At 54.0% G+C, this 25,694-nt stretch overlaps 1 protein-coding gene across 1 annotated transcript in view; it reads left to right on the top strand.

Moving 5' to 3' along the window:
• Positions 1 to 24,527, top strand: part of ZC3H3 (zinc finger CCCH-type containing 3) — a 194,839-nt gene extending 170,312 nt beyond the window's left edge. Inside the window, exons 10-14 of the mRNA XM_009882266.1 lie at positions 8,125 to 8,300; positions 9,473 to 9,681; positions 22,859 to 22,939; positions 23,898 to 24,013; positions 24,447 to 24,527. Coding sequence (XP_009880568.1) covers positions 8,125 to 8,300; positions 9,473 to 9,681; positions 22,859 to 22,939; positions 23,898 to 24,013; positions 24,447 to 24,527 — 663 coding nt within the window. The remainder of the gene's footprint in view (positions 1 to 8,124; positions 8,301 to 9,472; positions 9,682 to 22,858; positions 22,940 to 23,897; positions 24,014 to 24,446) is intronic.
• Positions 24,528 to 25,694: the final 1,167 nt, after the last annotated feature.

The following is a 25,694-nucleotide window of genomic DNA, read 5'->3' as shown; positions in this document are numbered from 1 at the left end:
GTTGCTTATCAGGGCAAACTTGAACTGCTTAATAGCCTGGGCTAGTTGATAATAGTGCCTAGATAAATACCGGTTTGTGATTTTTCTCTCTTGCACGTCAGTGTCTTTGTAGAAGGAGGTGCATCGCAAAACATGAAAATTCGGAAGTTCGGGGCAAAAGCAGTGGCTGAATCACGGCTTATAAAGTGAGAATATACTGATGACGCAGAGTTCTTGATTTCAACCTGAACTTCTGTACAGATGAATACAAAGAAGAGCAGATTTCATTTTTGCTTCCCATGCTGGAATCTCCCTTCGTTCCCATCTGTTCTCCGTTGTCAGACGATCTCTGCATCCCACAAGCAGTGGGTGGCACCTTCTCTGAGCCACCTGGAATCACGTATGTGGTAGAGCCCCTGTCATCCCTGATGCAGATGACACAGTAGGGGATGTCCGACGGGTGTCCATCTTGCTCCATCCTCAACGGTGATGATTTTGGGTTGATAATTACCGTTGTTGGGTTCCCTGTGTGAAAGTGGCTCCATCACAGCTTTGGGGTGTGATGAATGAGGTTGTGAGAGTCTCTGATGGAAATGGGGTTCCTCAACAAAGCAGAACAGGGAATGGCGTAATGCCATAGACATTCCCATGTGGGGGTGAATGCTGGTCTTTGCTCTTCGGTTTGGGATTCGCCTTCTAGATGTCCGCATCCAAAGTGTTACAGTCAATGTCTCAGCATCCAAGTGGAAACCAGTACCAAGTAGTGTCCCTTAATGGTCTGTACTGGAACTATTACTGTTCAATATCTTCCTGTGTGCCACAGGATTGAGTGCACCCTCAACCAGTTCGCAGATGACACCAAGCTGAGTGGTGCCATTGATTCTCTTGAGGGATGGGATGCCATCCAAAGGAATCTTGACAGGCTGGAGGAGTGGGCCCAGTTGAACCTCATGAAGCTCAACAAGGCCAAGTGCAGGGTCCTGCACCTGGGTTGCGATAATCCCCAGTATCAATACAGGCTGAGGCATGAAGGGATGGAGACCAGCCCTGTGGAAAAGAACTTGGGGGTACTGGTGGGTGGACATATTGAACGTAAGCTGGCAACGTGCGCTGGCAGCCCAACAAGCCCCCGGCATCCCAGGCCGCATCCCCAGCAGCGTGGCCAGCAGGGCGAGGGAGGGGATTGTGCCCCTCTGCTGCGCTCTGCTCTGGGGAGACCCCCCTGCAGTGCTGCCTCCAGCTCGGGGGCCTCAGCACAGGAGAGACATGGACCTGCTGGAGCGGGGCCAGAGGAGGCCATGCAAATGGTCAGAGGGCTGAAGCACCTCAGCTGGGAGGACAGGCTGAGAGAGCTGAGGTTGTTCATCCTGTGGAGATGTTCTTGTGGTCTTTCAATATAGAAAGAGGGCTTATAAGAAAGACGGAGAGCGACTTCTTACCAGAACAAAGCACAATGGTTTTAAACTGAAAGAGGGTAGGCTTCGATTGGAGAGAAGGAAGATTTTTTTTTCCTGAGGAGGGTGGTGAGCCCCTGGCGCAGGTTGCCCAGAGTTGTGGCAGGCCCATCCCTGGAAATGTTCAAGGCCAGGTTGGACGGGGCTTTGAGCAACCTGGTCTAGTGAAAGATGTCCTTGCCCGTGGCAGGGAGTTGGCCTAGATGGTCTTTAATTGTCCCTTCCAACCCAAACCATTCTATGATTCAATGATTCCTCCTTATGTTTGTGGCTTTGCTTTCATGGTGGCTCAACTGGCCCAGAGTGCTTTGGGTTTGGAATAGGGAGTAACACCCTCAAACCAAGGAGCGGGAAGATGAGAGGAAACAGCCGGTGACATCCTGGGGTGCATCAAGAAGAGTGTGGCCAGCAGGTCGAGGGAGGTCATCCTCCCCCTCTACTCTGCCCTGGGGAGGCCACATCTGGAGCACTGTGTCCAGTTCGGGGCTCCCCAGTTCAAGAAGGACAGGGAACTGCTGGAGAGGGTCCAGCAAAGGGCTACAAAGATGATGAGGGGACTGGAGCACCTTTCTTAGGAAGAAAGGCTGAGGGACTTGGGGCTTTTTAGTCTGGAGAAGAGAAGACTGAGGGGGGATCTTCTCAGTGCATATAAGTCCTTAAAGGGAGGGTGCCAGGGGGATGGGAACAGTCTTTTTTCAGTGGTGCCCAGTGACAGGACAAGAGGGAACGGGCACAAACTTGATCATAGGAAGTTCCATCTCAATCTGAGGAGGTACTTCTTTGCTGTGAGGGTGGCAGAGCAGTGGCACAGGCTGTCCAGAGAGGGGGGGGCGTCTCCCACTCCGGAGCCATTCCAAACCCACCTGGACGCTGTCCTGTGCCACTGCTGGAGGTGCCCCTGCTCTGGCAGGGGGGGGGACTGGATGATCTCCAGAGGTCCCTTCCACCCCTGACCAGTCTGTGATTGTGTTATTTAGAGGAAGCTCTATGGTGGCGGAGAAGGGATGCGAAGGAGAGCCCCATCCTTTAGCCCCATTTCTATTTGGGCTGGACCACACCGGGGGAATGGATGCTGCAGGGACAAGGCTTTTTCTTGCCTGTTTCAATCCCTCCCACCTATTTTGCTGCCTCTTAAATATGATGTTCCTGGTGATTTTCGAAACGCCGTCCAATTCTTGCTCCAGCTCTAGAGGTATCTTATCTCAAATGCTGTTTCATTGCCTGCAGATACCAAGGCAGAGAGTTCACGGCTTTGAAGTAGATCCTGGAGAGCATTTGGTAGATCCCAAATCTTAGGAAGCATTTGGAGAAGGCCATCAGAAGTCAACACTTTCCTGCCAGCATTTTGCTAGGGCACCAATCTCTGTTTTGGGAGGCAGAAACCCATTTTGGAGCGAATTCCTTAGGATAACTGTGTCGGATAAATTTCTCCATGGTTATTTGACAGCCTGGGTGATGTTCGGATGTATTGTCCTCCAGGTTTTAACGACAGCGAGCTGGATATATTATTATTTTTTTTAAGGCTCCTTCCATCTGCACCCAATTATAAAAAAGCCATCAAAAAAAAGCTATTTACTGGCTGTCAGTTCAGAGCGGCGGCAGAAAACAGCTCCGCCACCTCCAGCGATAGCTTCCCAACAGCCACTTAGTGCCGAGACGTGGTGGGTAAGAGGGACATTAAAACAGCCTGACATCAATCCAACCGGTTAATCCCACTGCTGGGCGATGGGGCTACCTGTAATAGCTCCGGTGAAGCTGCGTGGATGTGCAGAGGGCTTTGAAAACTAGAAAGCGCTTGAGTTGAGGCACTTGGATTTTGGGGCTTAACTCATGCTTTTAATGCTCCTGGTCCCCAGAAGGTCTGCTTGGTGCTTTTATCACTGCAGTGCTCTGGGTTTCCAGGCAGGAGCTGGACTCCTGTCCATCGCGGTGGACGGAGAGATAGAGATGGGTCCAAGGAGATGGGAAGATGCTCCAGCACTTTGCCATCTCTTGTCCATCTGCTGGTCCCTTTTCACCCACCGTCCTCCCACACTGAGAAAGGAACAACCGAACAAGGGGTGAGACAAGCCTGGAGATACTTGAGAAGTTCAACCTGGGCAAACTGTTGGTGGAGCGGAGCCGGGAATGTTTTTTTTTCCCTACCCCGTAAGGTCAGTGGGAAGTTGTTGATCGGCCCAGTAACCCAGCTTCGCCTTCCTCCCGCCCTCCACCTCCTCCTGCCAAGCTGCTTCATGGAAAATGTTAATTAACGTCATTCCTGAGGCTGAGCCGGGACCTTGCACCAGTTGCTGCCTCTTCCTTTGCCAGATCCGTGCTAAAGAAGGCTGCGCCCTGCAAACCCCCTCGTCTCCGTCCCGCTCCCTGCGTGCATTGGAGCCTGTGGGGCCATTTAAGGCTTTGTGGGTCGTTAGCAGCACCTTAAATTTCACCCAGAGCTGTCTTGGCAGAGTCTCGACCGCGGAGGCTGCCAGCCAGGCACCATCCCAGCACAGGGCAGCACTGCTGGTCTGGGCTGTGGGGGGAACCCCCGGAGCGGGGAGACCGGGATGGGGACAACATCACCGGGATGATGGGATCTTCATCAGCACCGGGTGTAGATGGGGGAGGAGGGGTTCCCCGGGGCTTTTTAGGAGTGCTCTTGGATTTTCTGTTGTCTCCGTTGGATGGGACCAGAGGGTTTGGTTTGTTTTTTTTTCTTTTTATGGTCCAACCTGCGGGCTGGCGGGGGTCCCGTGGGGGTATAATTAGCCACCCCGACAGGTGGAAGGGATCGGATGGCCCCCGGCGTGAGGTCGCACCCGCCACCCCGCAGCCCCGCTCGCCTTCACCCCGCCTGACGCACGACCAGCGGCGAACCGCCTTACGGCCACCCAGCCCCGGCGTGTTCGCTCTGGTGTGCAGGGCAAGAGCAGAAGAAGTGCTGTAAATAAACGGAAGGGGCTTTTCCAGCCACCGAGCCCGGCGGGGAGGCGATCCCAGTTTCACTATCCCAGCCCTAAAAGGGCGGTGATGGACGGGGAGTTACGGAAGAAGGGCCGAGCGCTGGGGAGCAGCGTGGAAAAGCCATTAGAAACCCGAGCCGGGGACGCAACCCTGGGATTAGTCGCACACGGTTTGTTTTCTTTATTAAGTATCTTTTTGCCATGGAGCCAATAAATGTGGTCTGGTACAATGATTGACTTAGAGGTTGGTGCTGGTGAGAGTGCTGGGGAGGTGGTGTGTCCCCATACCCAGCTGGGACCACGGCACCATCGTCCCCCCACAGCAAGGATTTGTTACTGGTCCCTTGGGTGCCCTGCTGGGAAGAAACAGCCACGTTTCTCGGCTTTTCCCCAAAACAGCATCTTCCCTCGGCACAGCAGCATCACCACCGGCAGCGAGGGTGATGCATCCAACTACCTGAAAGGAGGTTGTAGCGAGGTCGGTGTCGGTCTCTTCTCCCAAGGAACAAGTGATAGGACAAGAGGAAATGGCCTCAAGTTGCATCAGGGGAGGTTTAGATTGGGTATTAGGAAAAATTTCTTCACGGAAAGGGTTGTCAAGCGTTGAAAGAGGCTGCCCAGGGCAGCGTTGGAGTCACCATCCCTGGAGGTATTGAAAAGAGGTGTAGACGTGGTGCTGAGGAACATGGATTAGTGGAGGACGTGTCAGTGTTAGGTTAATGGTTGGATTTGGTGATCTTAAGAGTCTTTTCCAACATAAACGATTCTATGATACACGTGGCGGTTTGAGGCCAGGGCTCTGTTTTCCTGCTCTCTCCCTTCCCAAGTCCATTTTGTGCTGGAAACCACAATACAGGAGTGGATCTCACACCCTTGGGCAGAGGCTTTGAAGAGCTGCCACGCTGGTGATAAATATGAATGATCAACATCAGGTGGGTTCATAATTACAAATGGTCAGGGTTGGAAGGGACCTCTGGAGATCATCCAGTCCCACCTCCTGCCAGAGCAGGGGCACCTCCAGCAGTTGCACAGGACGGCGTCCAGGCGGGTTTGGAATGGCTCCAGAGTGGGAGACTCCCCACCTCTCTGGGCAGCCTGTGCCAGTGCTCTGCCACCCTCACAGGAGAGAAGTCTCTCCTCAGGTTGAGATGGAACTTCCTATGTTCCAGTTTGTGCCCGTTCCCTCTTGTCCTGTCACTGGGCACCACTGGAAAAGGACTGTTCCCGCTGTCCCTAATTAATAGGCTTTCAGATGACACCATCATTGCAAGGGTGGAGCACCAGAGATGGTGGTGGACTGGAAACCTTCCAGCGTGCAGTAGATCTGATGTACTGATTCTCCCCCTCTGCTGCACTCTGGGGAGACCCCCCTGCAGTGCTGCCTCCAGCTCGGGGGCCTCAGCACAGGAGAGACATGGACCTGCTGGAGCGGGGCCAGAGGAGGCCACCGAGATGCTGGGAGGGCTGGAGCCCCTCTGCTGGGAGGACAGGCTGGGAGAGTTGGGGGGATTCAGCCTAGAGAAGAGAAGGCTCCAGTTGAACCTTGTTCCAGCCTTTCAATACTTAAATGGGGCTTCTAAGAAAGACAGAGGGAGACTTTTTTCCAGGGCCCTTAGTGACAGGACAAGAGGAAATGTTTTTAAACTGAAAGGGGGTAGGTTTAGATTGGCCCTGAAGGAAGAAAAGCTTTATGCTGAGGGTGGTGAGACACTGGCCCAGGTTGCCCAGAGAGGTGGTGGCTGCCCCATCCCTGGAAACATTCAAGGTCAGGTTGGATGGGCCTCTGAGTGACCTAATGCAGAAAAATATGTCCTTGCCCATGGCAGGGAAGTTGGCGTAGATGATTCCGAAAGGTCGCTTCCAACCTAAACCGTTCTAAGATTCTATGAAACATAGGATTTTGGAGTCACGGCACGGCCCGAGTGCTCTTCAGAGATGACTCTACTTTCAGGTTGCCCGTTGGGTTGTAGACTTACTTGCCATTGAAGCTCCTTCAAATAGATGGGGGAAATCATAGGGACTGGGTTTCTTAATGAATTTTCAGTGGAAGGGCGGTGCTGTCACTGCCCCGTCCCCCCCATCGAGCCGATGTCCGTGGGTCCATCTGGATCCTCAGTCCTCCTGCTGTTCTGTGCCATTCCCAACCTCCAGCAGATGAGCTCCTTGCTCCGCTGTCGACTTCAACCGTCGGCCCCAGGCGGTAGAGCTGCCGAATCCTTCTGCCCTTTCAAGGAGAGAGCTTCCACAGCTCAGCGGGGCTGCTGCTTAATCCCAAAGGTCACCGTGGGGAGCTGCTCCCATGCCCCCAAAGTCAAGTTGCATCAAAAGGGCAGGAGCTCACCTATATCCCGCATGGTCAGGGAGATACGTTTTTACAAACAGGTGAGAATGATCATGCTGAAGCCCTCACTGTGTTTCTCTTCCTGTGAATTTGTCCCATTTTCCCCCAAACCTGTGCAAAATTTGAGCATCTGTGCTACCCTGTAGCAAGGAGCTTTGCAGCATGGGTGTCCAAGTGTGGAAGGACTCACGGAAGGAAAAAGCTGGCTGCGTCTTTGCTCGTGGAGAAGGTGAACAGGCAGATGGATCCTGGTGGTGTGGGCCTTTCGTTGTGCCATGTGTGTTGGGTTGTGTCATGCCATGGGCGCCACGGTGTGGTGCCTGTCGCCCTGCAAGAGCCAAGGTGGGCTCATCAGGTGGGGTGGGAGGGAGGGAGCATCCTGGGTGGGAGTTGGTCCTCCCAGGGCATTGTGGGACCAAGCAGGTGCTCCAGGACCTGCTCCCACTCTGCATCCCTTGGGATATGCTGGGACGAGCTCTCTGGGTCACTGGGTGTTGCTGTCACGGTGTTGGGAACAGTTGGAGATTAGGGAGAAGTTGTTCTTTCTCCCTCCCTCCGGCCAACGTTCCCAACCACCCAGATAGAAATCACACCTGAAGGTGTCTCTTCTGCCTCGCTTTCATCTCGTCCTGCCTTTCCAGCTGCCAAAAAGTGCCGTTTCCCAGCAGAAAGCCTTGTGCGGGGGAAGCTGTGAAGCACTGCTGATGTCTCCTTCCCACCGGCACAGCCAGCGGCTGCAGGGACAGCTGTGAACGTTGCTGGTGGGAGCGACTGAAATGCTGAGCTGGGAGCTCAGAAGCGCTTTTAGGAGCGAACCTTTTGATGCCATTGTTTTCCCAGCCCCATGCTGTGGCCACGCTAAGCTTCCTTGGACAGGAGACCATCAACCAAGCTCACTTCTGAGCCCTGAGCAGAGCAGGTTGAGCTCCAGCCTTCAGCCACCTTCATCAGGAGGGTGGTCCAGGCAGTGATCCCAAAGAAAGTCCTAAAAGGAATGTGCTTCGTTCCTGCTCTTTCCTGCTCCTCCCCAAGTCCCAAGCATGTCTGGGACAAGAAAACCTCTCCAAAACCAGCTTCTCCAGCCCAGCTAACCTCTTTGGGACCTCACAGCATCATCACCTTGGGGGTAAATCATTGCTGTTTGGTGGTTTGGATCCATAAAATCAGGCATTTGGAAAACTGTGGGTGACAGTGTAGATACTCTCTCCCAGAGGAGAGTATTATTTTTAACAGTATTTTGGCATGGAATAATATTTTGGTACGGAGAAGGAAAAACCAACACACCCTTCTCTTTCTTTAGCAAGGTGGTGGTGCCACTTGGAGGAGCCCAACTCCAGGAACCTGTGCTCCGTGTGGGGCTTTCGCTGCTTTTCCCAACTTTCCTCTCTTTTTTTTTCCCTCGCAGTGCAAGAAGAAGCACACGCTGGTTTGCCCTGACTTTGCCAAGAAAGGTGTCTGCCCCAGGGGCACCCGGTGCAAACTGCTGCACCCACAGAAGAAGCGCCATGCAAGAGAAGCCCAAGATGGGGACCGCAGCGACCCCCCTGCCAAGTGGAGACGGGTCTGGGAGGAGACAAGCAGGTAGGAAAAAGCAGAAGAAAATCACTTTGCTGCTCTTAAACAGTTTTCTTCCCCACCTGCTCGGGATGTTTCCTCTTCCAGATGTGTATCCCTCTGCATGCCAGTTTATTTTAATCACAGAATCACAGACTGGTCAGGGTCGGAAGGGACCTCTGGAGATCATCTCGTCCAACCCTCTGCCAGAGCAGGGGTACCTCCAGCAGTGGCACAGGACGGCGTCCAGGTGGGTTTGGAATGGCTCCAGAGTGGGAGACTCCCCCACCTCTCTGGGCAGCCTGTGCCACTGCTCTGCCACCCTCACAGGAAAGAAGTTCCTCCTCAGGTTGAGATGGAACTTCCGATGGTCAAGTTTGTGCCCGTTACCTCTTGTAACGGGGGGTTCTGGGACCTCTGCCGGTCTGGTCCACGCTCTTGCCTGGTCCTGGTCCTCATCCTGGCCCTGCCTTGTAAGGTAGCAGAGGGGGACAAGCGCTCAGCGGGGCTCTCCCAACTTATCCCAGGTGACAGAAGAGCCTTGGAATGACACCCACCTCACGTCCCCAGTGTGAACAAGGTGTAAAATAGCTCCTTGCTCTTTTTTAGGTAAGGAGGCATGAGCGCAGCACTGGGTGAATGGGAAGAAACCCCACTTCCCATCCCGGGGCCGGTTCCTGGCATCCTCCACGGGGAACGGAGCACACCCAAGCTTGGAAGCTGTTTGGGAGGTTGTTTAGTTGGGTTTTGTTTTTCCCCTTTTATTGTCACCGTCATCGGAGATGTTGGATGAGCTGAAGCATCGTGTTTGCTGGGCTTGGAGGAGGGCGGCAGTGTTGAGGCTGTGCCAAGCCCCCGGGTGGGCATCTTTGAGCCATCCCTCCTCCCTACACCCTCCGTCTGCCCTCTTCTCCACTTGCTCTGCCCAGTCAGCACCCGAAGGGCAGCCCAGCACCTCCACGAGCATCCGAGAGGTGGAAACCTCATGGAGAACCGCAGACGGGGGAGATATCCAGCTGGGGAGTGAGAAACTCCAGCTGAATCTGAGCTGGCTCTGGGGAAATCGGAGATGTGGAGCAGCCTGGGATGGAGCTCAGAGAGCCTCCGTGTGCAACTCTGGTGGTTCAACCCATCCTCTTCCATCACACGTGACATTGCCAAGATCATTTTATTTTTGTCTTATTTCTCACCTACTGCAGGAATAATCCAGCTCAGGTCCACGATGATGGAGAAATGCCGGGACCCTCCAGCGCGGAGCAAGAGGTGAAGTTTTGGAAAGAGACAGACACCTCCTCAACCAGCTGGCTGCAAAAGCTGCCATCCTTCATCTCCCTCCAGTCTTCACCGTGCCCCGGTGATCAGGGCTGCAAAGTGGAGAAGGACGAGGATGAGTCGGAGGACGAGACAGGTAGGAAGCACTTGCTCTGCTTTTGCTCACGCGTGCTCCCAGCTGTTCCGATTCACGGAGCCGAGGGGAGTTATTCCCCCGCTGCTCTCCGTGGGTTTTGGTAGGATCGGTGTTTGTCGTGAGTCACCAAACCAGTTACGCTGGGAGCTCAAACTGGGATGGCAACTGGGATTCGCAGTCTCTGTGCACGCAGGGACACGAGCCCCTGGCTCTGCTCCTGAAACAACGCAGAAGGATTTTGTTCCTAGCTTTTATCATCGGCTCCTTCTTCCTTATCCTATAAATCATCCAATGATGAATCCAGTCTTATTCCTGTGATAGAACCACAGTGGTTCCCGGTAGGAGGAACTGCATTTCAGAGGGATGCAGTGATGTTGTGCCTCATCACTGGACCCGCAGAAGGACCTCTGGATCATCTCTGAACCTGCAGAAGGACCCCTGAATCATTCTCTGAAACCACGAAAGGACCTCTGGATCATCTCTGAACCAGCAGAAGGACCCCTGGATCATCTCTGAAAGGACCTCTGGATCATCTCTGGACCTGCAGAAGGACGTCTGGATCATCTCTGAACCTGCAGAAGGATCTCTGGATCATCTCTGGACCATCCATCGCACATGTTTCCCCATGTGAAATAGCTTTGAAATAAAAACATCCCTGGTAAGAAGTGGGATGAGGTGTTTGCAGATTGCGAGTTCAAAGGAAGAGCTGCGTTGGTCTGAGATGATCTGCTTTGCTTTTTTATTAAAAGGTGGGGCAAGAGGCTTTGGAAATCAGTAAAATTTTTAGAAAACACAGTTTTAGGACGAGCAAAACTTCTTATGAACTCTGACACGTGAACGCAAACAGCTTCTGCCTCGACTTTTTGTTTTAATTTTGGAAAAGTTCAGAGAAATGTTTGAAACTCGACTGAATGGGGTGGAGGGGGGAGGCAGGAGAAAATCGTTGAAGCAATTGAGAAGAAACGTCTTTGTTTTCTCTGCAAAGTGGCTCGTGGTGGAGGTTAGCTGCATTTCTGCTTCTCCAACATTTGCCTTGGTTCCTCTTCTCCTAATTCAGCTCCTGCACTGGAAAATCTCTTAATCGCTCTGTGGGAAGGGACGGGACTTCGGGGCACTCTGGGGATGCGTCCGCAGGAGCAGAGGTGATGGAGATGGTGAGGCAGAGATTGTGCCTGGTCCTTCCCAGCGCTGGTTGAGAGGTTTTTGGCCAGATGATGTTTCGCGCTTTCCTTTTCATCTCCCATCCTTCGCTGGAGGGATGTGCGGCGGCTGCACCTCCTGAGCACCATCGCAGAAAGTGGAGGGGCAACATCTGGCTCAGAAATCAAAATATTTTGGGGCGGTGAGGATGAAATCCCAACTGCCAGCTCGGTTGGCACAAAATGTGGTTCAGTATGAAGCGAAGGGCTGGAGCATCCCTCCTTGTCTTCGATCCCGTGCCTTCTCCGAGCCAGAGCAGCATCCCACCAGGAGAAGGGATGAATTCAGCGCCGAATGCCGGGCTGGGGCATTTTGCCGGCTCGTCCGTAAGAGGGTGAACAGGATCCGCGAGGCTTTGCCTGGCTCGACCACGAAACGCTTCGAGCCGGGGAGGGCTGAGATGCCTTAACGCTGTCGGAAAGAAAATTCCCAGGATTAACAACATATTCCTGAAGGCACAGGCGAGCGCGGGTGCTGTCGAACCGTGGCGCAGTGTAGACAGCGAGGGACCGTTCCGGCTGGGAAAACTCCTCTCCGCGACGCGGGGTAAAGCAGTCGGCTTCCCTTTCTGGGGATTTCTTCCCCCCTCCGCGTGCCTCCCTCCTTCCCTCTCCTTGGCCCTGATTCAACTCCCTTTTGATCTCGGCGGCGGGGCCGGGGAACCGTTCCCAAAGCAGAGGCTTAATCAGGGTTTTTTTATCACTGCGATGAAGACGGAGCAATTAATCCGCGGACAAGAAAGCTGTCGAAACGCTTTGGATTGCACTCGGCAGCCTGGAATAACTCGATTGAGAGGGCGGAGGCGTCATCCTGGCAGCGAGGGCATCCTTCTCCTCTTAACTCCAGTTTCCACGTTCAGGGGTGGATGATTTCCAGGTGTTTCGGGATGGGAGGATGAGTAGAAGGAGCTGATTCGGTCCGGGGATGTTGGGAGGAAGGCTGTGGGTACGGAGTTGGGCTGTGCATCCCTCGGTGCTCCGTCGCTTTTGCCCGGGGAGTACGTGGCATCGGGAAAGCGGATGCTGGAGAATCCATAGGGAAGGAAAACCGAGCAGGAATTGCAGCTGGCTGTAAAACTGTCTGATGATGAAGCAGTTTCCGTGCCAAGGGGATTCGGCGATGGCGTGCAGTGAGTTCGGGGGGTGAGAACGCTCTTCGGCGCCTTGGTTTGCCCGTGCTCGGTGCTGGGGTGCGCTCGGTAATTAAAAATCTCATCTCAACACACAAACGAAGGGACTTGGGGGCACAGCAGCAGGTGGGGACCTCCATGACCTAACGGGGAAAAAAGGAACCCTGACCACAAATGAGCCATCATCCTGAGGGCACAGGATGAGGCCATTGATGGTGTTAAAGGTGGCCAAATGCTTCATGGTGGCCAAATTACCAGGACCGGTGCTTATGAGCTTGAAGAGCTGTTTTTGAGCGGAGCGGGTGGTCAGGATGAGTCCTCGCGTAGCTTTAGGTAGTAGCTGGTGACTACGATGGGGTTTGGGGGTCTGCACCTTCCCCGCTGCAGCCTTTGTGCCAAGGATGACGTTCGGTTTCTGCTTGTAAAGCCTGAAGGTGACACACAAATTGGTGGGGTAGTAAATAAGGAGGAGGACAGGTTATTATTACGGAGTGATGTGAATTGCTTGGTTAAACGGCCACAATTTGAGGAAAATGCCCTTTTAATACTGGCAAATGCGGGAGGAATGAAGGAAAAACACTGGCTCCATGTGCAGGAGGGATGGAGCTGGGGTTTGGAGATGACCTTTAAGGACCAGCGTGGGCAACAGCATCAGCTTGAGGGATCTTGGTGGGGGTCTGCAGCCTCTGGCCTTGGGATATAGGAAAAGGGGACTGGAACGGAGCGACGTGGTCTGCAGGCATGATGTTGAACCCGCTGCTGTCCTCCCATGGGGAGGGTTCCCAAACTACAAGAGGAGCCTTGTAATTTAGGGTCGGAGGAGTAATTTGAGGGCACCGGTGCTTTCCCAGCATCCTCCGAAAAGCCCATCCGTGCGGTATGGGGAGAGCAAACCGCTTCCAGCTGAGCATCCCAGCTAGGAAGGGTGGGCTTGGTGGCATCCCATCCTTCACCTCCTTGTGTTTTCCATCCAGGAGGGCAGAGCCAGAGGGAACACGGGCTCTCTTACCCCTCCGACACCCGTTTTCAGGTAATGGGCTTTTCCATATTTCACCTTCCAGTTAAATAGCCTGCACTGGAGCCTAACTGGCCTCCCCGCGCTAATTGTAAGCAAGCGCACCAATGCAAACCATTCCAATCGAGTGCTAATTTAATTAGAAAGCACCCATTTTAGTTAATTTGTTCGAGAAGATCACTGAAAACTCCTGGAGAGAACAGATGTTCCCCTCTCCCCCGATGAACATTCAGGGGTTTGTAAATGGCTCCACTCAGCCTTGTTTAGGAGAGAAAAGAGGATTTTATAGCTGCAAACGACCCTTTCTGTAAACATTTTACAGCTCTCTGCACGTTTGAGTGACGATAAACCCCTAGCAACTCGGCGGGCTGCAAATTTGCGACCATACGGCTATCATTTTATTGTCATATTTCACGGTCGTAACGTTAATGGAAGATGCTCGCTACAGTCTTTTTTAACGGCTCCGCTGAGCACGCTCAAACGCTTTGGCTTTGGAGGAATTCGTGGAGGTGCAGCGCTTCTGGGTTTGTTTACAGCTTTCGCTTCTGGAGGAATAACTTTGGAAATGCAAATCTCCTCCCCTTCTCCGCCGGGCTGGACCCGGAGCTTGAGAACCACCCCCAACGGGGATGGGCAACCCCTTGGTGCCAGATCCTGGTCACCATCACCTGCAGCGTCTCCTGTAACGCTGCTTCTGACACCAGCTCCTTGATCCAAAATTTCGGCAGCCAGGTGCGGCAACCAACCCTTTCGATTGGTGTGAGCAGGCAGCAGAAGATGCCTTGGAGCCTTCCAGAGAGCATCTGCATGGTTGGAGATGGAGGGTTCGGACACAAGGCGGTTGTCCTGGGGTAACAGGAGCCGGCATCCGCTGTCAGCTTTGACCCTGGTAAGACTTAGTGCAGTTTGGTCCTCTTGGTAGGGTCATGGAGGAAATGTTTTTGTGGATAAAATACAGGGAACTGGTTTCTCTATGCGGTCACAAACATCTCCTCATACATCCTGTGCTCCAACCCTCACCATCTCGGTGTCCTCCACTGAACTCGCTCCAGTGTGTCCATGTCCTTCTGTACCGGGGAGCCTGCTGAGCTCCAGGTGTGGTCTTGCAAGTGTTGGATATGTTCACAGCGCTACCAAATTAGCCTGATCCTGACGAGCGCTGCTAATGAAGCGTTTAGCGCAGACCTCAGCGCTGAACTCAGACTTCTTCGTGATAAATCTGAAGCCTTTTATTTATCCGGGGGAACAAATTTATATATATTTTTCTTATATTGCTCCATTATCCCTTGTGCACCTCCACGGAGAGTCTGGCTCCAACTTCAACCACCTTTAGGTAACTGAAGACAGAGATTATTTGAGCACAGTTGAAGTCAGCAATTCCTCATTAGTCTTCTCCAGACAGAACCCACCCCCTGGTTCTGTCTTTTCCATCCCAGTTAACTTCAGGAGGCATCTGAGCCACCTTGGACTTATCTGAGGTTCTTGAGGCCTGGTTGGTGGGGAGCAGAGTCTTGGCCTTCCTGGCAGGGGTCGTTGCCTCTTTTTGGAAAGGACCTTGGCCATGATGAAGTCATGGACCTGCAGCTGGTCCACCACCATGGCTTCTTCTGTGGATGGGACGACATCCGTGTCCTGTCCTTCAGGTGGGGCAACTTCCATGGCCTTTGGATCTCCCACAGCTTGGCTTAGGGAAGCAGTTTTGTTCCACACAGTCTTCATAGCCTTTCTGCTCCTCTCTATGTTCCTCCTCCAGGTTCCCTCCATTGACTTGTCATTGGCAGCACCCCCTTTCTGAGCAGGGTCCTGGTGGGTCTCCCCCACTGCTGGTTGGGTTGTTATGGCCAACTGTTGTCAGACCTCTCTTGGTGTTACTAGAATGGACCTCTCTTCCCCAGAGTCTGGCTTAGGTGCTGGAGAAGCTCTTTCCTGGGCCTCCCTACTTTTGAGGAACCTACTTGAAGGTCTTGATGCATCACCCAAAGGGTGGCAATAGCTCCTTGACTCTGCTGTTCCCCTGCTTGCTCCATGCCTGCTAGCTGGTCACAGCACCAAGAAGCTCAACAAGCTGTGGAGCCAGATCCATGGACCATCTAATAAAGGCTGTGGGTCAGTAGACAGCGAGGTGGCTTGTGACATCTCAGGGCCACTGTGATGTGTCCCTGGCTTGGTCACCCACCAGGTTGGGAAGAGTGAGGTGGCTGATGGGCTGAGAGGTTATTCTTGAGAGGTCGCCTTTCTCTTGTGGAGAGCCAGGTGGCTGCGCAGGGTGGCTCCTGGTCCCCTTGTCGGTCCCTGGAGCAGGTCACAATGGTGGGAGATGATTGCAGATCATCTGAGATCTTCAGTCACAGTAATTTTAGCCTCTGCAGGCAAGAGCAGCAACTGAAATCTTTATGCATGACCAGGGATTTTATCAGGAGAGTGGTGTTTGTCCTTTGTGTGCCTCTGTTTCCCCATTTGAAGTACTCGCCTAATTAGCAAGAGCTCTGGAGCCTTATTGGTGGTTTGCAGGTGGTTTGGGGAGCTGTGGGGTGGAAGCAGCTGGGAGGGCTGAGAGAGAGCCAGGGATGAGTTTCAGGCATGAGAGGAGCACATAAACCATTTCCTTTGTGTTTCGAGGGCAGCTACGTGATCTCCGGGCAGGCGTGTGGCTGTCGGGGCGCTACATCCGTGTGCCAACGCCGAGGCTGTGGCATGGTCACGTGTCATCTGCTCGCTGATGTGGTGGAGGTGTTGTGGTGGAGCGAGCTGGTGCCCTATGGTCCCCCGTGACGAAGGTCTGTTACAGGAGATGCTGTGAAGGCTTCTGCCGCGAGAGCTTCTCCCTCTCTGCAGGTTCCTCCACTGGCCCATCATTCTGCTCCGGTAGTCGATTGACGCGGGATCCACACGGCAGGACATTTTCCTCAATCCCTGCGGAGATGCCACCAGTGTGTACGGGATGACCACACTGCAGTCATCTTCCTTCTCCTGCATCCCTGGGCCATTTTCAGGTCCAAGTTTAGTCCTTAGGGTCATAAGATGGAAGAGAACCAGGGAGGTCATCGAGTCCAACTTCCTGCTTAAACCTGTCCAACCTCAACAATAAGGTCCAGCTCATCATGTCTCTGCTGGTGACAGCTGAGAAGTCAAGGACATGTGGCTGGGAATGTGTCCCTTGGCAGAATCTCTTAGAAGGCAGGTAGGAGGTAGCAGGAGTAGGTGGAAACACTTTGATGGTCATGGTGAGAGCTCATGGGAGTTACAGGACCTCCCAGATCCCTCAGCAGATGATACCGAAGGGACAAGGACAAGCTAAGGAGAGGAAGGACAGCAGGACACCAAACCCTGAAGTCTGCAGAGAAAGGAAAAGGGAGTTAGGAGCATGCGTGATATGCCATGTTGTCCTTAAATCAGTCTTCCCACCTCTGCCTTCTGCTGAGGTCTTCTGCTCTCATAGGCCCATAGGCTAATAGGCTAATTTAGCTGGACCAGGAAATCTCCATCTTCCTTCCTGATGGTACCCATGAACCCTCCCTGTCTCATGGTTCATCAGCCAAGAGGGCTGTGGGGTGGTGTAGACTTTGGTGGTACCTTCCCGGCTCTTCTCCTGGCTCTTGGCAGATCTTTCTTGTCATGGAGAGGTTGATCCCCACGTGTGACAGGTGGTGATGAGATGCTCCCATGGGCGCCCTGATCTTGCCTTTGCTGCGTTGTCCCTCTGCAGGTTGATGTTTCCCTCGCCAGCCCCCAGCCGCCGCACGCTCCGTTGGGCACGCAGGGAGAGTTTAATTAGAGAGCATCAAAACTCTTTCATAACCGAATTAACCACCCGCTAATAGAATTGCTTTTTCTAATGCGGAAATCTATCAGGCAGCAGGTAGCGGGGCTGCACCCATCCCTTGAGCAGGACAACGCCTATCAGTCTAATTGGTTTCCCGTTAACGGGCCAGATCTGCTCGGGTCGTTAGGAATGGCATCTTCTGCTCCTGAGTCAGCAGGTCCTTACGGGTTTGGGGGCCGTTCGGCCGGGTTCCCTGCAGTGGGGGAGGTTTAAGTTGCTTTCATCCACCCTGGATACTGGTTTCAGACAGCCTCTTCTTGGTCATGGGTGCTTCCTTCCCAGCCCAGAGAGACAGACGGGCTGGTACTCATGCTGGTGGACCTCACCAGGAGATGACTCCCTGATGGACCTTGCCCATCCCTCTGCAGCGATGCCTTCTATCTGGCAGCCGTTACCTCCATCCCTCCATCCTTCCATCTCCATCCCCTGCTAAAGCCCCGATCCTGCTGCAGGACACCATCATGCTTGGGGTAGCGTCAGGCTTTGGGGGTGCTACAGGTAAAATGGGTGTTGTTGAAGGTTGGAGTTGGATCTCCTCGTGTCTCAGTGGCTCTGAGAAGGTCCAAAAGTCAGAAACTTCACTGTTGTTTAATTTCCTTATTGCGAAGTGGCCAATTTAGTTGAAACTTCCAGTAAACCCGATGAGCGCTGTGACTTTTTCTAATTGGGCTCTCAAGCTGCATCAGAGTCATCATTTCTTTATCGCACAAAAGGCCGTCGAAAATACTCTTCTCTGATTTACTTTCCGCCTGGACCAAGTCTCCTGCACGTTTCTAATCCTTTTCCCTTATTGATTTGCAGGCAACTTTCAGACCTGCCAAGTCTCACTCCTTTGCCAGGACTGAAATCTGCTACATCCATATTAATTTTTTACTCTTTTTTTTTTCTTCTTTTTTGTGTCTCTTCTGCCTGGGATGGGGGGTCTGGAGACCAGGGCTTTTAGACGATGGAAGGTCTGGAGACCAGGGCTTTTAGACGATGGATGGTCTGGAGACCAGAGCTGTTAGATGATGGATGGTTTGGAGACCAGAGATTTCAGACAATGAAAGGTCTGGAGACCAGGGCTTTCAGACGATGGAGGGGCTGGGGACCAGGGCTTTTAGATGATGGAGGGTCTGGAGACCAGGGCTTTCAGATGATGGAGGGTCTGGAGACCAGGGCTTTTAGATGATGGATGGTCTGGAGACCAGGGATGTTAGATGATGGAGGGTGTGGAGACCAGGGCTTTCAGTCGATGGAGGGTCTGGAGACCAGGGCTTTTAGATCATGGTCTGGAGACCAGGGCTTTCAGATGATGGAGGGTCTGGAGGCACCAGGGCTTTTAAGACTTTACTCAAGATTTCTGAAGACCCCTCTCCTTCAGACCACCACCACTGGGCAGCCCTGTTGTTCCCCCCTTGATTTATTTAGTGACTTGAAAACTGGAGATAGAAGAGCACTCTGAGACAGGGAAATCCTGTCTTCTTCACGATGAGCTTTGGCTCACCAATAAAGGACAGAGGTGATGTTCACCATACGTCTTCATGGTCAAGTCACCATGTACCACCAGACCACAAAGCCATCTCTGCCATGTCCTCAACCCAACAAAGCCCCTCTGTGGCCACTGCAGCTTGTGGCTGGTTTTCTGGTTGCTTTTTTCCTCCAAAAAGAAGGAATTAAGGAGAAGAGATATGGAAAGGACGTCCTGGCACAGATGTCCTTGTCTGCAGGCACGGCAGGAGATGGGCACTGGCGGGGAGTAGCAGGACATGTCCACCAGCACGTCCCCGCTTCAGACATCCCGGTTAGGAAGAAGAAAAACATCTGAGTGTTTTTCCTTCTGGACAAAGCTTCTCCCGACCTCCCAGCCTTGATGTTTCCCTCACTTGAGGGGCAGAAGATCTGGGTGGAAAAGCAGCAGGGTGAGGTTTTGGGGGTAGGTTGTCTCACCGGGTGGATTTAGTGCAGGATCGAGGCGAGGAGATCCGGTCCCCAAGCTGCTTTTTTTCCATGAGAAAAAAACATTTACGGAAAATTCGGAGGCTTGGCCCTGGCCGCTGGCCTTTCTGTCCCACCTTTTGTTGTTTAACTTCATTAAAAAATAATTATTATTTTAATTTTTTTTTACAAAATGGTATTTCAAGCCTAAGTTTGCCTGGGAGCTGACTCAGCCGAGCGCTTTCGCTGCGAACGGAAAAACCGTTTCCAAAGCAGATTTAGCCTCTGGACTTCCCCGAAGCATCCGGGAAGGGGTTAAAGGTTCTTTTTCCTTTGGGAATGGGGGCGAAAAAGTACGTACGGGGTTTGGGGGATTTCTCCTCCTGGTGTTGAACGTCGGAGCATCCGTCGGGGCGATTCTGGGATGCGTCTCGGTGCTCCGAGCCATCGGGTGGGAAACTTGCATCCCCTTTGCTGTGTTAATAACCGGAGCGGTACTTGGCTGGCCGTTAAGGTTCCTGCTAATTGCAGCCACCTCGTTAGGCCGCTTTCCTTCGGGAAATCGGATTTTTGCTTTTATTTGGGGCTGTTTCACACTGGGCCAGCTCTCGGGGAAGAGCCGGGTGGCTGCCGGTACCGTGCCCCGTGCCCCAGAGTCTACCTGGATGCAGGAGAGGATAATCTTCCCCCGCCACGGGCAGTATCGGGAGAGCGATGGAGACCAAACATCCCATCGGGCCGGAAGTTGGTCCGGATGAGAAAATGTCAATATAACCAGTTTTCCCTCCGGGATGGCTTTTTAGATCCTGATGGCAGAGTTTGGAAAGCCGCAAGCGAGCCGTCTTCCCCTCTATCCCCTCACTTCGGGCCTCGAGCATCGTCCACAGGGATGTGGGGCATCTCCAGCTGCTTTTGGGCTCCTCAGCTGCCTCCCAACCTCCCAGCGGGGAAGGAAAAACCGTTTTTTAAAGCTTCGATGGTCAGGAGCGGTGGGGCAGGGAGAGGATTTGGGGAGAAGGACCAAACCCCCTTCCTTTTATCCCCCATCCCAGGGGATTCCCCACCTTTAAATACCATTAAATCCTCACACGCACACATCTCAGCATCTGGATACGAAACGAATTTTTGGTTTAACTTGCCCGTGGGGTGCAGCTGGAGCCACTCGGCTCGGCAGCGTCTGGGGGAAGGCCGGGTTTTATTGAAAAATCTAATGGTGCCACCTGAAGCGTGATTTACTGCACTGTCCACTCCTCGGACTTGATAATATATTTCTATTAGATTTCCTTCTTTTTCCTTCCTTTCTCCTCGCGAAGAGTGGCAAGTTTCGCCGTCTGCCTGACACCTTCTCAGGCTTAGGCAAAATAAATGTTGATTTTCATCAAGGAGGAAGATTTAGCGTTGGAAGTCCTAAATTCTCCGGCGAGGCTGACAAGCTCAGCAAAAGCCGCCCGGCTTGCGATGGAGAGCTCGTGATCCGGCCCCCGGTTCTTCTCTTTGGAAGCAGTTCAATCATCGTAATGAAAAAGGGGTTTCTTAGCCCGGCTTGCGCTAACTAGAAATTATATACCTGGTTCCTGGAAGATGGATTGCGCGGCTGCCGAAATGCAGAGAAGAAAAGAAGGAGGGGAGGTGGAGAGTGGCGGAGGGGGGGGGGGGGGGAAGAGAGTGAAGGCGCGCGAGATGCGACCCAAGATTGATCACGCCATTTGCAGGATCTCCCATGCACAAAAGCGGCAAATATATTTTCGTTTCCCGGGGTGGGTTAAGCAACACACACCACACACGCACACCCCCCTCTTTGCTCCGGGTCTTTTGTGGCAGAGCGTTTTGCCTGTCCCCGGCTGCTCCCTGCTGGGGCAAAGCAGCCGCCGCTCCATCCTTTTCCAGGAGCAGCGTCTTCCCTCCATCCCGCGTGAGAAACTGGTCCGGTTTCATCCTTTTTACAACCTGGTTTTGGTTTGATTTCGTTTTCGCCCTCCTCGATGTTTCGAGGAATACATTTGAAATCGGGTGGGGATGCTCTGAAAGGCTCCGTGCAACCCCGTACCGAAGTCAGGAAGCGAATTACGGTCGATTTAAAAATCACCTTTTTCTTCTTTTTTCCTCACACCACCCCCACCCCCCCCAAAAAAAAAAGAAATCTATATTTCTACTTCTGTAATCATATTTGCTTTGAATTTCAAAGCGTGGCTTTCCTGCCGCTGCACAGGTATTAGCTAATGAAGTTTCTTCGAGAGGGGGAGGAAATTGAGCCGTTTCTATCGTTCACGTTGGACCGGGAACGAGGAGATGCTGATTTTGACCCCTCGGGGTCAATGGTTTCACTGGACCCTAATTACGGCAACTGGAGGGGGGGTGGGGGGGGAGGGGTGGTGACACAGATTTGGAAATCCCAAGCTGGAAAAACCATCTGACTCGACGCGAAAGGGATACTCGGGGTGGGCTGGAAAATGCGGAGGGTGGTCCGAGGCTGAGCGGGGCGTGATGGGTGTCTGCTCGGTGTTGCCCTTCCCCGAAGCTGAATTCGGCTGCGTCGCCGGTGACTAATAGCCAAGTCCGTCGTGGCTGCTCCGCAACCCTCTGATGTATGGGTGTTATATTAAGGGTGGAAAGGTGCTAAATGAGCCCTCTTTATTTTACATAAATTAGCTCAAAAGCTATGTATCACTGCCACGGCGGCTTAGACTCCGAGCAAGTTTGTTTAAAAGGAAAGAAAAACTCTTGGTGGCTCCCCGTTGTCGGATGCTGCTTGTGGTCCTCACCCTTCCTGCATCCCGTGCCCCAAAACCTTCTCCTTTGGGCTCTCAAGGCCGCTCGAAGGAGCCCGTGGTCCCACCTCCACGTTGGGCATCATCCCTGGGAAGTGGGATGCAGTGGAGGCTCCTTGTTGTCGGATGCTGCTTGGGGTCCTCACCCTTCCTGCATCCTGGGCCCCAAAACCTTCTCCTTTGGGCTCTCAAGGCCGCTCGAAGGAGCCCGTGGTCCCACCTCCACGTTGGGCATCATCCCTGGGAAGTGGGATGCAGTGGAGGCTCCTTGTTGTCGGATGCTGCTTGGGGTCCTCACCCTTCCTGCATCCTGGGCCCCAAAACCTTCTCCTTTGGGCTCTCAAGGCCGCTCGAAGGAGCCCGTGGTCCCACCTCCACGTTGGGCATCATCCCTGGGAAGTGGGATGCAGTGGAGGCTCCTTGTTGTCGGATGCTGCTTGGGGTCCTCACCCTTCCTGCATCCTGGGCCCCAAAACCTTCTCCTTTGGGCTCTCAAGGCCGCTCGAAGGAGCCCGTGGTCCCACCTCCACGTTGGGCATCATCCCTGGGAAGTGGGATGCAGTGGTGGCTCCTCATTGTTGGATGCTGCTTGGGGTCCTCACCCTTCCTGCCTCCTCTGCCCCAAAACCTTCTCCTTTGGGCTCTCAAGGCTGCTCGAAGGTGCCCGTGGTCCCCCCTCCATGTTGGGCATCATCCCTGGGAAGTGGGATGCAGTGGTGGCTCCTCGTCAGATGCTGCTTGGGGTCCTCACCCTTCCTGCCTCCTCTGCCCCAAAACCTTCTCCTTTGGGCTCTCAAGGCTGCTCGAAGGTGCCCATGGTCCCACCTCCACGTTGGGCATCATCCCTGGGAAGTGGGATGCAGTGGTGGCTCCTCGTTGTTGGATGCTGCTTGGGGTCCTCACCCTTCCTGCATTCCGTGCCCCAAAACCTTCTCCCTTGGGCTCTCAAGGCTGCTCGAAGGTGCCCGTGGTCCCACCTCCACGTTGGGCATCATCCTTGGGAAGTGGGATGCAGTGGTGGCTCCTTGTTGTCGGATGCTGCTTGGGGTCCTCATCCTTCCTGCCGGGAAGAGAAGCTCAGGATGCAATTAGATGCTCTCGTTTATTTTTCTTCATTTGCTTGCTAATTATTACTCTCGTTGGCGATACTGTGCCCTCTGGGGCCGCTTTTACTCCCTTTTCCCACCGTCGAAACAAGAAGCACCAGGGCTGCGGAGCGGCAGAGGAGCTCGGGATGCTCTCGTGCCCGCATCCCGAGGGATTTCCGCTGCGACGTGAGTCAACTTTGATGACTTTCTCTTTTTTTTTCCCCTTTCCGCTCCCAGGCAGTGCCAAATGGAGGAGAACTTTGCCGCCGGCGTCTTCACGGGACTCCGAAAACACCCGTCTGGAGGAGGGTGGCAGAGGTGAGGCCGGTGGGTGCTGTCGGGGTTGGGTGCTGCCAGGATGGAGGACCACCTGCATGGTGCCCATCTTCGCTGCGTTAACCCCCTGCGACCAGGCAAGGAGAAGACCCTGGAGGTGTCCAGATGTGTGTCACCCACCTCTCGCCATCACCTTATTTTTTCCTTTCCTCCCTCCAGGCAAACGGCTGCAGATCAAACCCCGTCTATGAGCAAACCCCGACCCCGCGGCAACCCCACCAGCTCAGGAACCGTAGAGCCGGGCACGACCTGGCACCTACCTCAGGACACCGTGGCCAGACGCAGCATCCCCTTCTCATCTTGTTTTTTTGTTTTTCCCGGGACGTCGTTTTGGCAACGAGCCGGGTGGCAGCGTGGGGAAGCGCCACCCATTCCCATGGCTTTGTTGGAAATGTTTGAATTTGCCAATAAAATCTCTTTTCAGCTGGTTTGTTGAAGGTCCACCAGGCTCCTTGGATGCTTATGGGACTGGGAAGGGGCTCCAATCCCCATCAGTCCTCCAGCAGATCCCGGTTCTGCTGATGTCCCGGACACGAGGTGACACAGGGACCTGAGGAACTTTAATACCATCACGCGACGTGCCCGCATCCAGGTCAGCCACTATATTGGGGACAAGTCACCGTGCTGGGACATAACGGGGCGTCAAGTCCCCCGCACGGCTCAGCCTCAATCTCTCGGTGCCCAGAGCTCACCTGCATCCATCCCGCTCCGTCCCCTTTGCTTTTGGGAGGAGATTTCTTGGAGCGGAGGCATGTGCCGAGAGCATCCCTCGTGGAAAACTGCGTTGGGAGCAGCGGTGAGCTCTCCACCAAATGCTCCGTCGGGATCTCCCGTGGCCGGTTGCACTCTGACCCCAACCTCTCCCCATCCCAGTGGGGCTTTGGTTTCCGTTGGGGGACACCAAAGATGTGGGGTTTTTTTTCGGGGTTTTTTTTGGGAGGTCCCTCCAAATCCAAACAAAAGCAGCAAAGCATTGTGCCGAGCCGAGTACCTCCGACCGTGCAGCCGATGGGTTTTCGCATCCGTGGGTACAATTTCCGTGGGGATTTCGAGGCGGTGAGTGCTGTTCCCCCCCTCCCTACCCCACAGCTGCGATTTTGGGGACAGCTGCAGGGATCTCCCCTTGCCCACAATTCCCGAGAACCGGGAGCAGCCGTGCGGGGCGATGGGATTTGCCCATCCTCTGCCCATCAATCGTAGCACCTTCAGGCAAAGCCCTGCGGGGAAAAAGGCGACAGCGGGGACGTGGGGGAGCGCGGAGGCTCCCTGGGGTCCCAGCACCCAAGTGATGCCATCACCACCGTGATGCTGTGGGCTCAGGTGCCCCACGGCTCCGGCGAGGGGCTGACGGCTGCGCTTTCACCCCCGTGACCCGGTGGCGCGGGGTCCCCCCCTCGGGGGTTTCCCTTCCCCGGGGGAGCACCCACAGGCGCGTGCACCCCGTGGAGGGGTCTTGTTGTCCCCCCACTGGGTGCTCCCCCCTCCCCAGGTCTGGCTCGCGGTGGGGGATTTATCCCCTGACTCAAGCGACTCGGGGCGCGGCGTGCCACCAAAGGCGCAATGCCGTTAAGGCCTCTCTCCTCCCTGACCTCCCATTTAAGATGCTGAACTGGGAACTGGGGCGGGGGAGGGATTTACTGCCACTTGGAGACCAGTTTGGGGTGGCCACATCCCCAGCGTCCCCCATGTCATCGCGGGAACCAGTGCGTGTCGTCCTCCCCCCGGGGCAGCGCTCGTACTCCAGCATGTGTACAGTGATTATTTTTTTTTTTTTAAATTAAAACTTCATCATTTCCGTTGATATTAAATGTCTTTTATTAACCTGTGTGGTTTGATATGTAAATAAAGAGCATCTTCCCCGGAGTCCCCGGTCAGAGCGTGGCTTTGCTCTTTTTTTTTTTCGTTTTCCAGCGATCCGGCACGAACATCCCCTGGAGGAGCTGCTAACGCTGCTGCTCTGCTCCCCAAATCCCTCAGGTTTTTTAATTATTATCAATTTTTTCCCCTCCCCTTTTACCCAAAAAGGTGGTTTCCTACAAAAACAAACAAACAAAAAAAAAATCAAAACACTTGAGTTCACTAAATTGAATGAGACGATGATGCTGTGAGTCCCCAGGGATGGGTCGCTGCGGGATGATGGTGACCGGGAGCTTCGGCGTTTTCCCGTGGCCGCGCCTCCCTAACGAACAGGCTAACGGGGATTAAGGCTCGCGCCGTGCTAATTAAGCGAGGCAATGAGTAGCCCCCGGAGGCCCGCCGCTCTGCCGCCCACCGGCACCGCTTCTCCCCTTCCCGGGGAGGAGGATTGGAATTTATTGCCGGCTGTCGTTAAAGCGCTGCTTGGGGCTGATTAATTTCCGGGGGGTGGGGTGTGTGTTGGCCGGAGGGGTGGCACGGGGCAGCGTTTCTGGAGGACACCGTAAACATTTCCTGGAAAACCCTCCTGCGGTGGCTGCTGCTGGCACAGCTCTTGGTCCCCTGCCGGGGAAGCAGGTGCCGGGCTAACATCACCCCCCCGGCTCACTTTTCTGCCTGTCATCGGGGTGGCTGTCCCCTGTCCTCCTCCTCCTCCTTCTTCTCCTCCTCCTCGACGCTCATAGCTGGTCCCACCTTGGGCATCATCAGCAATGTGCCCTGGTGGCCGAGAAGGCCAATGGCATCCTGGGGGGCATCAAGAAGAGTGTGGCCAGGAGGTCCAGGGAGGTCATCCTCCCCCTCTACTCTGCCCTGGTGAGGC

Source organism: Charadrius vociferus, unplaced genomic scaffold, assembly GCF_000708025.1.
Source record: "Charadrius vociferus isolate BGI_N301 unplaced genomic scaffold, ASM70802v2 scaffold393, whole genome shotgun sequence".
NCBI lineage: Eukaryota > Metazoa > Chordata > Aves > Charadriiformes > Charadriidae > Charadrius > Charadrius vociferus.
This window is presented reverse-complemented; position numbering and strand designations above follow the sequence as displayed.